At 35.1% G+C, this 17,500-nt stretch overlaps 1 protein-coding gene across 2 annotated transcripts in view; it reads right to left on the reverse strand.

Annotated features, from left to right (window-relative positions):
• The window catches only part of LOC136834255 (gamma-aminobutyric acid receptor subunit beta-like), a 172,445-nt gene that overhangs the window by 118,094 nt on the left and 36,851 nt on the right, over window positions 1-17,500 (reverse strand). For both annotated transcript variants that reach the window (XM_067096600.1, XM_067096599.1), the window contains exon 2: window positions 16,454-16,557. In XM_067096600.1, coding sequence (XP_066952701.1) covers window positions 16,454-16,557 — 104 coding nt within the window. The remainder of the gene's footprint in view (window positions 1-16,453; window positions 16,558-17,500) is intronic.

The following is a 17,500-nucleotide window of genomic DNA, read 5'->3' on the forward strand; positions in this document are numbered from 1 at the left end:
TTATGAAAGTATTTGTGATTTAAAGCATGCTATATTTATATGTACACATATTGTACATATGCACACGCGCGCGAACGCTGACGCGCACACACACAAACACACTTCCTATACATACATACATTATATATATATAAATGTAAATATAGACACATATTGTAGATATGTAAACGTGCACGCACTCTCACACGTACACACATATGTGTATGTATATTTGTGTGTATATATATATGTATGTATGTGTATATATATATATATATACAGTATATATATATATATAGCCTATATATATGATGAATATAAAACCAAACCACTGTTATTTTGATTGTTGTATGTGACAGTTAAATTGCATCCACTGTAATAATATTTACGTTTATAGAGGGTGAAACAGATACGTCGTGTTTAGCAATGGCTTCGTTTGAGAGAGAGAGAGAGAGAGAGAGAGAGAGAGAGAGAGAGAGAGAGATCTTGCTACCCCTCTCACCTCTTTTTCTATCTAAAACGGAAAGGGTTTCTTAAAGAGAATACAAGTCTTTATCATTAAATTTATCTTCATCAGTAAAAGGTAGCTCATTTCCAGTGCTTATTTTGAAGTGTTCTCAGTGACACAGTACGGTGTGAAGTAAAATTTCCAATTAAAGCAAAGAAAATATATAATCTTATAATGTCCTACTGTATGTCCAGAGCATTCGTGAATAAATGAACAACTTGCCGTCCACCAGACATTAGCAACCGAAAGGTAGATTTCTTTGGAATCCACCTCTTTCTAAAATGTTATCATATTAAATCCTCTTTATGTTTAGAACTAAAGCAAATCCGTAGAAGGTTAGTACCATCAATTAGCCTCACGCTTTGTGCACTGTAGGCGTGCCAGGTTCTTTGCAGCGTCCCTTCGGTCCCCTAGCTGCAACCCCTTTCATTCCCTTTTACTGTATCTCCATTCATATTCTCTTTTTTCCGTCTTACTTTCCACCCTCTCTTAATTATTTCAACATTATTTTCAGCGCTGAATTACCTCGTAGGTCCTAGGGCTTGGCCTTTGGCCCAAATCGTACATTCCAATTCCAAGAACTAACAAAATCGCGCAACTGAATATATTATAAATATGTACACTCAGACTTATTCTTTGCTCATGCATGCGTGGCTTATCAATTTTCTTGAAAGTCTTGCTTGGCGAAGATGAATAATAATGAAAACATTGATCGGAGATTAATATTCATTTGGCAACTGCAACGCCTTTCGTTAATTACGTTTAACCAAGAGCGGGGTTTCGCGTGAAAAGAATTTACTCCCTTTTGAACATTTTCCCCGAATTCCTGCTCATGCCTCAAGGCCGACGACGAAAACAAAGACACTAATAAATAAAGCGACAAATATTACTCGCTTCATCGATATGAGGAAGTGAATGAATGCGAGCCTGAATATTTCAGCCTGCGGTTACTGCATAGCATGAAAAATTTAAACTGAATAAAGAATACAACAGCCAGTCTCACGTTCCTGAACGCTGCTTTTGCACAAAGCAAGCGACTTCAATTGAAAAGCAAGCGCCGAATATAAGGCTTCATTCAGTCCCGTCATATTTTTTTTCTTTTCATTTCAAAACGGCCACATTTCTCCGGCAATGCCATTGAATGGAAGGCTTTATTAAGTCAGGAGAGATTTGGTGTCGAAATGATTGTGGTGGTGTGGCAATACTAACAGAGGCAAGTCTTTATCAAGTCAAATTTTAGAAGTTTATTAAATCAGAAAATGATATCAGTCATATATATGTCATACAGTGTATGAATGATATGATGATGCTTCAAGTCGTATCAGAATTTTCATTGCAATATCAGAATTATAAAACACAGCCAGTTTATATTTAAACTGAATATTTGTCGAATAGAAGAACCAGAATTATAAATTATGAAGGTATATTTCCCTTTTTTCCTTTAATAATAAAAATATATAAATTATTGATCATCATTAAACGTTTCCTACGCCGTTCTGAGTCTTCTTGTTTAACAGTTGGATTTTTAATATAAATGACAAAAGGTTCTTCGATATTTTTAGGAAATGAAAGCAGCCAAATGGATCATTTTAAATGAGTAACTTTCTGTTTTAATTCCTGGTTTTTTATTGTGAATGTGTTCATCAACATTGCAAAATTTTCGATAAAGAAAAAAGTGCTCTTGTTAAACCATTCTGCCTTTCGTGGAGTTATGTACTGAATTAAATGATAATGAAAATAAATATGATTATAATTATAACTTCTTATAGTTATGCAATGAATATAAGAAATAAATACATCAAAGAGTCTTCATATATATTGTCTTATTTTTCTCGAGATGCTCACAAACGTCTTTACTGGTTATATAATTCAACCTTTCATAAGTTTTAAAGAGCATTTGCAGTTAATAAAACACTAAGAGAAGAAAGGGGAATAACATAGTCTACATCATTATATAATAAAACTCTACATTTATGCATTGGCTTAAATATTATATAAACATAGACAGTAGCTTTCACTCTCTAGAGAAGAAGACCCACTCACGTCCTCAAGGAGACGAAAGCCATTCGTTATATTTGTCAAATATGCTTCATAATCCATAATTCAGGGATTTTCATCCATCCGTTCACGTGGATTGTGAACCCTCTAGACGCCAACTTTGCCCATTCTAAAACAAAGACATCGTGGCTAACAAAAGGACCTGAAAGCGAGTCACACGTCTTGACGGAGAATCAATTCTCGGGAAACTGTCTTGATCTTTCTCAGCTCGCTGGTCTTCGCGTTCCGGCCCGGTTATTATTGTTATTGTTATTATTATATTGTTGTTGTTGTTGTTGTTGATGTTGTTGTTGTTGTTGTTGTTGTTGTTGTACTGAGATCTTTCGGGAACCTGTACGAATAAGGAATCTAACAGATTTTCGATCGCTTTCTTTTTGGTTTTATTTTTAAATGTATATATATATATATATATATATATATATATATATATATATATATATATATATATATATATATATACGGTTATATAACTTTATTTGTTTCTCCAATAATAATAATAATAATAATAATAATAACAATAATAATAATAATAATAATTTGTTTAATAATAATAATAATAATAATAATAATAATAATAATAATAATAATAGTAATAATAATAATAATAATACTGTTGCATAACTGTGCATTTGTTTCTCCATTTTAAGACTCAAACGACTACTACTACTATTATTACAACTTCTACTACTACTACTACTACTACTACTACTACTATTATTATTATTATTATTATTATTATTATTATTATTATTATTATTATTATTATTATTATATTTATAGGCAGGGCCCTATATGATACCCTAATGTGGCAAGAGATAGACAGGTTTGGAAAGATGGTACCGTTAAAACGTCAAATATCTCGTAAGGGACTGACGGGTTCTTCGTCTTCACCACGAAGTGAGGTTTGCTTTAAATTACCATAATTTGGTATGCCCGGAAAAGAAATGGACAGAATCAACTTCTTTGAACAGCGTCTAGTTTTATATCTGCACTTTATACGCATTATGTACACGACAAACAGTGAAAAAACTAATTAGAGGGATGTCCCACAGTGAAGTAGCTTTTACAGATTAACTTGCACGGGACATTATATGTAAGAATAAGCATATTTGTAACTGAGCAACAAGCAAAGTAAGATACTCTGGAAAGAGGAAATGCCAAGTTATCTAATGTCAACAAGGTGAAATATATATAAGTTTGTTAAACAGTGAAGAAATGAACAATTCAGGCTTAGTCTCATATTTAGCTTGCTGCACAATTACGACTATGCCTAACATGGCAAATAGACAGTCGCAAAAGAATTTTCGTAGTACTCCTTTGGTCCCCGGCTACACTACTTCACGCCCTTTTCTTTTCATCCCGTCATTTTGGTTCTTACCCTCCCGACGACCTAGTTTTCCAACTTTGTAAACTTTACCTTGCTTCGATTTGCACCCGTCATTAAAAAGAAAAACAAATCATTCGGTAAGAGTTTACCAGTGTGACATATGGGTTTCGTTTACCTGCTCTGTAAGAATAAGAATGTGGAAGTAGAGAGTGGACAGCAACTTGAGGCAGATGCAAAAGATAGGACCCATTGATTAACACCTAATAGAGCAATCTACATTTAATAATTGTAGTAAATGCACAAAGAAATAAAAAATGCAATATGGCAAAAATGGACGTCATAGTATCTAACCAAAAATAAATTAAAACATTATTCATGCCTGTTGCTAATGTTAGGATAATAAATGTTGAAAGGGAACACAGAAGGTAGGAATTCATTGTATCAAAAAGAAAGTCAATTTCTCTCGAAGAATAAGATTAATGATAAAAAAGTTAATCTGATACATGGAAAGGGCAAACAAAAGTAATGACAAAATTAGTTACAAAAGAAGTCACGCCAACGGTCCGGTTAATAAACCGTGCCTTTATAAACTTTATGTTTATTAATAATCTTGATAAACTTTATCTCCAAAAAAAAAACCTTGATTTGGCAGAATACAAAATAGATTTTCGATTTGGAACCAAAATGGCTGTGATTATAGGAGCTTATCGATTTGATTTAATTTTCCATAAACAGAACGACCAATTTAGAAGAAGACTGTGTCCGTTATAAGAGCTTCATAATTCATTTATTAACTCATTAACATATTAATTTGTTTGTTTTTCTGTGCATTTGTTTGTTTAACAGTAATTAATTTTAACCACTAAACGTTTCTTGTAGTGGATTTATTCATTATTGACCATTTGTTTGTTTCATTTACAATTATTTTTCTGCAGACATATTCATGCTTTGTGTTTATTCATATAGTGCCGATTTATAAGTTATCGTAGTCATTAATTAACTGCTTTATGTTTTCAGTGACTCTTCATTTAACCGGTACATATTTTGAATGATTCTTCATTTAATTCATTCATGTTTTCACTGACTTCGTTTAATTCATTCATGTTTTCAATGACTTCATGTAATTCTTTCATGTTTTCAGTGACTCTTCATTCAATTAATATATGTTTGTTTTCAGTGACTTAATTTAAATCATACATGATTTCAGTAACTTTATATGATTCATAAATGTTTTCAGTAACTTTATATGATTCATAAATGTTTTCAGTGACTTAATTTAATTCAGACGTGATTTCAATGACTCCTCATTTAATTCCTTCGTGTTTTCAGTGACCCTTCATTTAATTCCCACATGTTTCCACTAACTCTACATTTAATTCTTACGTGCTTTCAATGACTCTTCACCTAATTCATAAATCAATGATTAACGAGCCAGTGCACTTGATCACGAAAGAATAAATTCACTCATTAACCTCCTCATTGGCTTGTTTATTACACAATTACGTAACGACTGCAGCCGCTCTACACACGAGCATCTAAATATAAACAATTTGGAAACTAAGAGAGAGAGAGAGAGAGAGAGAGAGAGAGAGAGAGAGAGAGAGAGAGAGAGAGAGGAACAAATATCGCCTGTATCTCCGCTCTGACGCAGAGACTTACGTAAAGCGATGTTCGATCACCTTCGGATACAAGTGTATTATTATATTCTTGATAACTCATATCGAATTGCTTAATGTTTACGAAACATTTTTCGAATTTTATCATTATTATTATTTATATTATTATTCATAGTAACAATATAATAATAGGAATAAAAATAATAAAATTATTATTATTATTATTATTATTATTATTATTATTATTATTATTTGGGCAGATATAAAACGAACGTTGTGGACTTTCTAATTTGAAATTTCCTTTTACATAAGGCAATAAAATTTTTGGTAGGGCAGTGAAATTCTGGTTAGGTCAGTTTTTGAACATATCCTGCAAGAATGAACTTATTATGAAGAAGTAATCTCAGGTATTATTGTAGCAATAACAACAAGAATTGTGGCTTGAGAAATGAAATTATAAAACAAAACCAGAATTTGAAGCCCTGAACTGCAAATTCTTGAACAGATTTTAAGCAGTTACATTTCAGGGTGTGTGGGTGGGTTGGTGGGGCTGGTCGGAGGTTGGGGGGGCGGGCGTGTGTGTGTTGTGGGTTATACTATGCATTGATTTTTTTCCTTTTATAACCTAACCTTACCTAACCCAACCTTACATAAGTGGGGATTTCGGCTGTGGACCCAACCCACCCGGTCGAAATACCGATTCATTTCCCGGAAGAACATTATCCTTAGGTTTGTAGGTCAGGGTTGATATAGTCAAGAGCTAGTTTTGTTCTGGCAGAAGAAGAGGAGTAGGGTAATGAAAGAAAGAACAAAGAAGAGGAAAAAGTAGGGCAGCCCTATTTGTTCTCTCCTTTAGGTAGGTAAATTATTCCTTTGCTGCATTTTTCTTCTTCGTTTGACCTTTGACCTTTATCTTTCAGGATCGTTTGCTATGGTCATTATTATGGTTTTAGGGGATTTGTTTTCATTAATTAAATATGTTGAAATCTGAAGAAATCTGACTTCTGATTATTATTATTATTATTATTATTATTATTATTATTATTATTATTATTATTATTATTATTATTATTACTGAGAACTGAAAGCTAGTGTTAAAATTGCTTATGTACAGGGGCGTTTTTTTTTTTAAATAAAATTCAAAACTCCGAAGATTAAGCATTGACATAAGCTGATGAAATTCTAAGCCAGTAGTAAATCAGCTGTAACGATTTTAAAAAAATCATAATGTCCTCACAAGGCCCTCTTATCCCCCTCAGCACCTTACCGCACTGGGGAAGAGCCCGTGCTGGCAAAATGCCAGCTTACTCGAAACCAACCATCCATCATGAAATGCGAAAATAGAGAGGAAATGAACCTAATTTTGGTCCTCTTTCAAGGACACGGGATCCAAAACCCTGAGAGAGAGAGAGAGAGAGAGAGAGAGAGAGAGAGAGAGAGAGAGAGAGAGAGAGAGAGAGAGAGAGAGAGAGATCTATGGCCAGCGAACGGAACCCCCTCCCTAATCGTGTTGTGAAAGCAACGAGACGAAGACCATTGGTAAATTTGCTGTGCTAAGGGCGACTCCGGGATGCGTAAGAAAGGATTCTGGCCTCAATATGCTGCGGTGGACGCATGCCATTGATTTATTGGGGTGGGGGGTGGAGGAGGGGAGTCGGGGGGAGGGGGACGTGTGGGTGGATGGCTCCCGATGTTATGAAACGACGGCGAAAGACTGCTTGGGATGAAATGAAACCTTGGAGAAATGAAGCTGGATGATTTAGGAGAGATGAAGTAGTAGGATGTTTGGGTGGAGAACGAAAAAAAAAATGGCCAAAAACTAAAGAAAAAGATGATAAGAGTCTTGCTAAGTTTTAGGATGATCTCTCTCTCTCTCTCTCTCTCTCTCTCTCTCTCTCTCTCTCTCTCTCTCTCTCTCATTCGCAAATATTATTTTTGGCATTGATGATCTGCAATGAATTAGATTATGTGCTGGATGAACGCGAATGCTGAAACATGCCAATAAGTTTAAGATTTTTTAAATTTTAAGTTTAAGTATATTTTTGGCAAAACATTTTGAAGCGAGTAGAGAGAATATCTCATCTGCTTTGCAGGGAAAGATAATTTAATAAAGAGTTTAATAAATAAAGGTCTTCAGATGACTGGTAAACATGACATTAAATTTCGTATTAAGGAGGAATATTTAGGTTAATAATTTTATTGTAAAGATTATCGTACTGTGGAAGCAATAGAATACTGTAAAAATTAAAAGGCTTGAGCACAGTTTCCTTGAAAATTTAACCAAAATAAGACATTTAACAATAAATTAATGTATAGGTGACCATGTGTAAAAGGCAGTAAAAATAATCTTAAATGAATTATGCAGTTGCAAAACTTAGTTATCTTAAAATATCTATAAAAAAGAAAAGGTGAGATTTCAAAGAAAACTGGCTTAAATACACATAGAAATTAAATCTATTATTAATTGGTAAATATAAACGATATTCAGGAGACAATATCAAGGTAGAATGATGAAGAATTAAATATATTGTTTAATGTATTTGTGTCGACTTTGTATTTCTGTTTACTGACATATATCGCATGTCTATTTCTGTGTCTTGGTAGGGATGTATATCTCTATTTTCCAGCCTATTGTTGGAAATCCATTTCTTTGTGTTCCCATGACAAATTAGGGATCCGTTGATTTTTTCTTATGTCTGTTTACTTCTCATTTTAATAACCTTTCTTCCCCCTTCCTTTGCGAACTGGATTTAATCATTTCCTTTGATCATCATGTATTCGATGAATTAACTTTTTTTTGCTGCAATTTTTGCTCGCGTTTCGTTAACTTCAGTGAATATGAAGAAGGAAAAATGTTGCTAAATTCCTTCATCATCTTAATTTTCCTGTTGTATCTCTCTCTCCGTATGATTTACTACCGTCCTTCCTTTTCTGGAACCGGATTAATCATTCAGAAAATTTTCCAGCGGCTTTCCAGCGGCTCCCGAAGATCCCAGAAGTATCTGATTACCAATCACCGGACAATAATCGATAGGCATCAGGCAGTCAGCCAACGAGGGCATATAAGAAGCCAGCAACACCGTTTAGGTGAATGGCAAATCAATCGCGGTCATCTGCTTTAATTTTCCCGTTAGGGCGTTTTTTGATTATTTTTTTCTCCTTATACGAAGTTTATACAAGTTCTTAAATGCTAGAGCCTGCGTTGCCATAAAACAGCTTAATCTAATGACGTAAAGGCGCCTGTGACCCTAGTCTTTGTGGCGCCAGTTTACATTGTTATTAGCCAATATAGATTAATTAATCTTTCAAGTCTACTGCCCCCTGCGTGGTTAAGCCCATCCTACAATAATTTCTGCCATTTTCTTTGTATTATTTGGGCCTGGGCTAGAAAAAGGCATCAGAATGCCAGCCTCATTGGGTTTCCATCGTCGTCTCCCGTAAGGGTGTAGTGCCGTCGAAGCACCTCAATTGGTGCACTGTAGGCATTACTAAAGTTTTTTTTGCAGGATCCCTTTAGTCCCTAGCCGCACCTACTTTGTAACATTTTACTTTGCCTCCGTTCCCACTTCCTTAGTATTGGTTTGTGGACACTGTGCAATGGCATTTATTCTTAAAAAAAATCCATTTTCGGTTGCAGTTCCGAACACCAGAAATTCTTGTTTCGACTTCTCCTGAAAATCATATTTGCTTCATCATATCTCACAGCGGGTATGAAAATGAATGGTTGGTTAGGCAGACTTTCTAAGCTAACTCTGGTTTTCCGATTAGCAGAGATAAACAAGGGTGGTTCTGGCAATGATCTTTCGTAGTAAGGATCATGGGTTTGGCATTGTGTGACTGAGTAACCATTAAGCGCCACTTTTGAGGGTAGGGGGTGGGGAGCGCAACCTCATTCCTTGAATTTCACATGTACCTAGAACAGAACGGTACCCCTGTCGTCAGCAGCCTGTCTAAGGGTAAGAGATGGAGAGCTGAAGAGTTACAGCTTATACCTCCTGGTCTGGTGGTCAGCGAGAAGCCCGGACACCTCCTGGTCTGGTGGTCAGCGAGAAGTCCGGACACCTCCTGGTCTGGTGGTCAGCGAGAAGTCCGGACACCTCCTGGTCTAGTGGTCAGCGAGAAGTCCGGACACCTCCTGGTCTAGTGGTCAGCGAGAAGTCCGGACACCTCCTGGTCTAGTGGTCAGCGAGAAGTCCGGACACCTCCTGGTCTAGTGGTCAGCGAGAAGTCCGGACACCTCCTGGTCTAGTGGTCAGCGAGAAGTCCGGACACCTCCTGGTCTAGTGGTCAGCGAGAAGTCCGGACACCTCCTGGTCTGGTGGTCAGCGAGAAGTCCGGAAGTAAATTCCTGGGAGCGACAGAACGATTTAGGCCCGTTCTATTAAAAGTCATTGTTCCTCTGTTCACCTAAGCCATGGATTAAGTACCTGAAAGTTCGTTAACTGTTGTGAATCTCAGTTAGTGTGGAGAATGGTCTGAGAACCAGAAGGGAAACAGTTCCGGAGCCACCCTTCAGAGTAGAAAATAATCGAACATTTGTCTTAGAAATTAAGGTACTTAGCCTGCTCTATGGTGAATTACCTTCATCTTTGCTATCACGAAACAAGTTTACTCTTTAAATGAATAAGTTAGCCTCTTCATTTGAAGAGAAGCTTATTTTTAGTAACATGGGATAACGCTTCTTCTCTCTCTTTCTCACCAAATTCTGGGCGAGAAGACAAACTAATTCAATTTCTTCCATTAATTGACCCAAGGAGACGGGAGATAGGAACGAGATAGAAGCGTTCCAGGTGACTCATTTCGGTGTCCCTAAGTGCGGTAATCACCACGACCATTCAAAGACTTTCGACCCTAAGGAATTGTCATCTCCAGATTCAATGGGATCATAATGGCAAAGTTGCGGCTCTTCCTTTGCTTTGATTTTCATGCTATAATATTATAAAGGTAATAAGATATAAGAAAAGTAGTAATGAAGTAATAAAACTGAGAAAAGTAGTAATAGAGTACTAATAATAATAACAACAACAGAAAGTTAACAGAAATATCCAGGCTACAGAATGTTTACTTTTCAGAATGAAAACAGAAAGCCTAATAGATAAAAATTATATATTTACCTCTCTAATTGTCATTGGATCGTTGACTGATATTTTTACTGAAGAAAAATTGGCAAGTTGCAAGAAAAAACGCATTGTATTGCTTGACTAACACTATGCAAAGTAACTGAGAAAGAAAGAGTTATCATTAAATCCCAATAAACAACGAAAAACCACAAGTAAAGATACATTTACTCTTACAGGTAAACGAAGCGTTATTATTAAGTTCCATTATATTTTCATTAAAAATACGAATTTAAGAGTCATTGCTAAATTTTGGCTGGATTGTGAAAATATTTGTTGCTGTAATCATAATGTGATAATTACTTTAGTTCGCCTTCCTATAAAGACTATACAGTAATGACGCTGTTCTTTTTATAATGTTTCTTCATAATGAATAAAAAGTCGATATTTTTCCTATCACCTCTTTTTTTAATAACCAGAGACATGCAAAGGAACTTCGTCGTCTAATCCTCGTGCTGAAAGGAGACCACATTCACGATTTTTCGGTTTTATCGTCTTCGTTCTCTCATATTGATACAGGAATTTTCCGAACCAGAATTATTTGATTTTTTTTTTGTGGTCCGACCACAAAACATGAAAGGTCTCAGGGCTGTATAATCGCCGGTATTAGTATTCATATCTTGCGCGTTATATAACACGTTTCTTTTGATCTCAGATTTTTTTCGGATCTTCCTATGTTTTTTCTCTCTTTTCTTTTATGGGTAGGGGATGGATTTCTGTTGCGTGAAATTTACCATTCCAGACCATGTCTCTCTCTCTCGCTATCTGCACTCATTAGGAAACGAATAAATAAAGTGGTCAGCATTTCCATTTTGGTCTCTGTGTTGGAGCTCTGTGTGTGTTAACAACCTTTTTCCAGTGGGGCAAGAAAAAATGACAAAATTAGTAATGGAAGCGAATAAAGATGCTGTTACGGTAATTAATAATAATAATAATAATAATAATAATAATAATAATAATAATAATAATAATAATAATAATAATTATTATTATTATTATTATTATTATTAATTAATTATTATATTATTATTATTATAGACGGCTATGGAAAACACTCGCGTTCTGTAAATATGTGGATAAAATAACTCCCTTTCCTTGTGTGTAAATCTTGGTGTTTTGCTAACCATGCATTTAAAATCTTTCAGAAATACACTTGGAATCCGTAAGCTTAAGGATTTAAAATTTTTTTTTTTAAGCATTTGAAGTTTGGGATTAAAGATATACCAACACTCGATTTAGAAATATAATGAATTAGCATAAACGAAATAACAACTTGAAGTAATAAATCAGATTATGGAATGGAGGGTTTAGATTAAGGTAAATGTCACACGGTAACTGGTAAAAGGATAAATAAATGGATGATAAAACTAAAGGAACCTAAATGACAATAACTTACGCAAGAAGAATAAATCGTATTGGCAACAATAGAAATAAGGATATTTTGTCGATTTTGATAGTTAGAATGATCCCATTTATTTATTGCATATGAATAAATATTGGTCAAACGATATTTTACTTTTTTTTTTTTAATAAACTTAATATGTTTGTCAAGATGTCTCAAGAAAGAGTTTTAAAAGGATGAAAATGATTTTGGCACTTTTGTTAATTAATTAGGGCGTTAGGTAAGTAGGTAAATAGTTAGGTAGGTAGGCTAAAGGTAATGCCTTGCTCGCTATGATGATTTTCTTTCCCTGTATGAAAACATGTTTTCAAATTCCCTAGTAGCTTATGTTTTCCTATGAAAGCTCCTTCTCAAGCCTTGGTTACATAGGGGACAGACGGAGAGTTGCACCTTCCTCGGCTTTCCTTTATTCAAAATTACGTGGGCAGACAGGCGATTTTAGTTTAACGTTTATTGATATATTCTTATAACCCAGTTTTATGAACTAATCATTATTTACCATTATTGGTAATTAGAATGGTAGTTTTGTCGATAAATCAAGAAGCCACGTAGTAGAAGAAGAGAGAAGAAAGATACATAAGATAAAGAAATGAAGAGAAGTGGTTATAAAAACGTTATATGAAAGCAAGAAATGCAAACGCTGAGTTGTCCCCCTCTCCCAAGGGCACAGTATAATGCCCCCACCCTCACCCTGAGGCACACAAGTGTGCGTGTACGAAATCGGCGAAGAAGAGGTGGTATCTCAAAGGTGAAGGCGACGTTTCGTAATCACAATTTCATTACGGAAAGCTGCCTTTTGGTCCGCATGTAGCAACTTTTGGCGCAAACTTCTGTTGATCAAGTGCCCTGCTCGTTAGTTCGACCGCCGCCGATTGCATTTCAGGTTGGGTTTTTAAGGCGAATTTTTTAAAGTTGTTTGCTAAGAAGAAGAAAGAAGAAGAGAAGAAGAAGAGAGAGAGAGAGAGAGAGAGAGGTAGAAAATAACAAATGAAAACAAAATTATGATTCATGTGCATCATGATTGCTAAAAATCAAATATAATTACATACTTGTAATGTGTATGTATATATATATATATATATATATATATATATGCTATATATATAGTATATATATATACATACTGTATATGTCTGTGTGTGTATGTATGCATATATATATATATATATATATATATATATATATATACATACATACATACAATACAAACGGGACACACGCGCACATACACACACACACAGCACAGTTACACATAAATATACATTATATATATGTATGTATGTATATATATACTGTATATATATTTAGGTGCAAGCAGGAGGAAGTGGACTCCTGGATTCATGTAACATTCAGCACACTGCAGTACTCTATTGATTTAACCCAATTTCGCCGCCTTGTTCCAACATAATTTGCTTACCCTCTAAGGTGAAATTCCATTAGGTTAACACAGTCAGAGTTGAGACAAGCAGAATGACATTCCGTCTGAAGAGAACACATGAGACTAAATTTAGTAAAGTAGTTTGATAGCTTTATCTTCTCTTTCTTATTTGAAAATGTTTTAAATCGTTTATTTTAACGATTGAAATATTTATACAATCATAAAAGCATATCATTTACGCGTCACTTTTCCAGCACCGTGTTCCCACCAATATGCTGTATTACATCTTTGGAACTGGAGGAAAACGCAAAGAACAACAGTTGAGAGTAGCGAAAATTCCTACTGAACTTTACTATTAGAATCCGCCAGTGTATTTTCCGAAGGTCGCCTAGTTATTATTCATACTGGTCTTAAGAGTCGCCCACGATCTAATGCTAGTAGCCACGTTCTCGTTGACATTGGAGGCTGTATTTCATTTGAGACTGGAATCTCGCTGGAAGGAGCACGTACGTCATCGGATGCTGTGCGAATTTTCCGTTTCCGCTCCCTCATCATGATACTATTGTGTTGAAAATTTTCGAAGCTAAATCTTCGAAAATTCAGGTAGTTTCAAGGTCAAAGTCTGGACCAGAATGTTATGTAGATTAATACTTACAACAGCGTTATCAGATGCTGTACGAATTTTCCGTTTCCGCTCCCCCATCGTGGTCCTGTTGTGTTGAAAATTTTCGAAGCTAAATCTTCGAAAATTCAGATAGTTTCAAGGTCCAAGTCTGGACCAGAATGTTATGTAGATTAATATTTAAAACAGCGTCTTCGGATTCTGTACGAATTTTCCGTTTCCTCTCCCCCTCATGATCGTATTGTTTAGAAAATTTCGAAGCTCCATCTTCGAAAAATTTCAGGTAGTTTCAAGATCAAAGTTAGGACGAGAATGTTATGAGTATTAATAATTATAACAATTACACAGTAATGATTCCAAGTACAGGGACATCCATAGCTTGTTTATGTTTACCCCCCTGAGGATGTTGTGCAGTTGGAACCTCCGAAGTTCAAGACAATTCACCTTGTATTTTAATAATTTATTTATATTATTAACTGTTTATATATGAAATTTATTCATTTATAGTTTTTCCTTTTCTAATAACTGATGTCATCTTTCTTTATTTCCCATTACCTTCTGTTAATTCTGTCTGATGAAGACCATATTCTATGGAAGCTTGAATTTCAAGTCAGTGGCCTCTGTGGGCTTGTTCCGTATGAATAGGGTTCATCTTCTGAACGATAATAATAGTGACAATAATAATAATAACAGATAGGAAAGGTCTCGTGGAGCTACACGAGGTGTCAAACGGAATAACAGGATAATGCTGGCTCGAGCATAAGAAAAACAGTGACGCCATTTATCAAGAATATATCAATCACAATCCACGTGTGGGTGTTCCTTCCAGTCTAGGAACGCCCCCACCTCCCCTGCTCGGACCATCCCCTAATCGTTCCCCCTTCCACTGATCAGGTCTTAATCATCCCCCCCTCCCCAAACCCACCCGAATAGCCCGTTGACCATGAAATTAGTGAGGTTTTAGAGAGAAGAAGAAAACCTTCGAATAAGGAAAACGGGAAATTCTGAGATTTGCGTGATTTATGCGCAAGTTGTAAGTATGGAAAAAATTATTGGGGGAATGCTCATGATAGAGAGAGAGAGCGAGAGAGAGAGAGAGAGAGAGAGAGATCAGTAAATTCGGTCAAACAAAAGAAACCGAATAGCTGAAATGCTAATGACTATGTATGTATATATACAGTATATATATATATATATATATATATATATATATATATATATATATATATATATATATATATAGAGAGAGAGAGAGAGAGAGAGAGAGAGAGAGAGAGAGAGAGAGAGAGAGAGAGAGAGAGGGAGAGAGAGAGAGAGAGAGAGAGAAAACATAGGCATTATCACATTAAGACGGTTTCAAATTTAGATCTTCATCAGAGTGAAGCGATTTGTTTTCCTTAAAGATCCGGGTTCTGTGTGATTTATATACACAGCAAGTAATCAAGCCACGTTCATCTTCATTTCATTAACAAGCTCTGAGTATTTAGATTACAATCGAGTTCTGAAATAAAGTATACAAGTTCATTTTGAATTGAAAAAAAAAATACAGAAATATCTCAGGGTTTCGAAGGACCTTGCTTTATCAGCTTCGTTGGCTTCCTGAGAAAAAAAATTCGTTTATGGTAGAGTAAGGAATATGTACTATAGATGTTTTATAGGGTAGGTTAAGGACATTCAGTACCCAGATTAGTTTTCTTTGGTTAAGGTGAATTTATTAGAGTCTCTCTCTCTCTCTCTCTCTCTCTCTCTCTCTCTCTCTCTCTCTCTCTCATCCTGGTTCAAAACATTTTTCTGTTACGTGGAAGATGGTGGTTTTCAAACCACTGGCTTTTAGTTTGCTCTATATAAAATGCTTGTCGATGATAATAATAATAATAATAATAATAATAATAATAATAATAATAATAATAATAATAATAATAATAATAATAATAATAATAATAATAATAATGAAGAAATCACAATGATGCCAGTGTTAATATATATATATATGTATGTATGTATGTATGTATGTATGTATGTATGTATGTATGTATGTATGTATGTATGTATGTGCATGTATATATTTACACTGGCTTCATTAGAATTTCATCACCATTTTAGTGACTCATGCGATTAATAATAATAATAATAATAATAATAATAATAATAATAATAATAATAATATATTCTGTTAAAAAGAATGGCATCATTAATGGAAATTATTTTATATAAAGTCTTTTCAATTCTTCTCACTATTCTCTTTTCTTCAGGGCCGACATCTGCTAAGACTACATAAAATCAGTTTCACTGATTCTGCCATTCTTTTTAACAGAACATGCTTCAAAAATGGTCTACTCTCTTCAGATAATAATAATAATAATAATAATAATAATAATAATAATAATAATAATAATAATAATAATAATAATAATAATTTCAGACAGGGGAACAATTTGGTACTCACCTCCGAAGTTAGGCCTGAGTCTGATGTCGTAGCCATCAAGAAGCGATTCTATGGTTTGAGTAACGTTGTCTAAATGTTCACTAGTACGTCCGCCGGCACAACCCCTGTGGGAGAAGAAAGTGTTTATTATAATGTTTACAAAACCTTTTTACCCGGTTGATTACAATTATACCAAATGTTCCTAAGTGAATTGGTCATTTCACACATTCCCTAGGGATTTTTTGAAATCCCTGGATTTCACATATTCCTTGTAACAACTCAAAATTTGCGGGTGGTTAGGCATCCCCAGTGGGAGCCGGATGGAAAATTTTGTGGGTTCCTTCTCATTCTAAAAATGATTTTCAGAGATCGTAAGAAATAAAAGACTATTTTCGTTCAAAAATAATTTCAGAAGTAATGAAAGTTTTGTCACTTCCACTTAATCCCGGTATTATTTAATAATACATGAAATACCTGTCGCGTTTAAAATTTCATTTTGAAGTATACGATTCATATCTATTGTATCTCATTAGGTAAGTGGAAAACTATTGCATTTCAGAAATAAGCAGTAAATTTTCACGTGAATTCCAGTATATGGTGTTTTTCTTTTTCAGCTGATTGAGGCTTTTCATTAAGAAAAACACTCTGTGTCATTTAAAATTATTTTTGCAGCCAGGGCAACGCTAGGATTCCGCTATTATTATACCTATATAGACTTGGAAGTGTGGGCATTATGCAAATGGCAATTTCCTCAAACTCCCGTGAAAAACGTTCGGCACTAGACATTATACCGTAGCTTAAACTCGCTTAGCGTTCAAAATGTTTCAATTGACTCCCTATATCAGAAACGTTTCATTCGAGGCACAAATACCTCTCGAACAGCAAATACGCGCTCGCGCAGCCTTTGATAAGTCTCCCTCGGGGACTAAAATCTCCCTTGATTAACCCTCCTGACTTCCGGCCTCGTCTAAAAGAGCTTCTGCCGAGACTACAAAACCGAGTGAGGCTCTCACAAAGCGGAAGAGCCGCCCCCGCCCCGCGCCGTTGGCTATGGCTATGGCAGGGGGC

This window comes from Macrobrachium rosenbergii, chromosome 53 (assembly GCF_040412425.1).
Source record: "Macrobrachium rosenbergii isolate ZJJX-2024 chromosome 53, ASM4041242v1, whole genome shotgun sequence".
NCBI classification, from domain to species: domain Eukaryota; kingdom Metazoa; phylum Arthropoda; class Malacostraca; order Decapoda; family Palaemonidae; genus Macrobrachium; species Macrobrachium rosenbergii.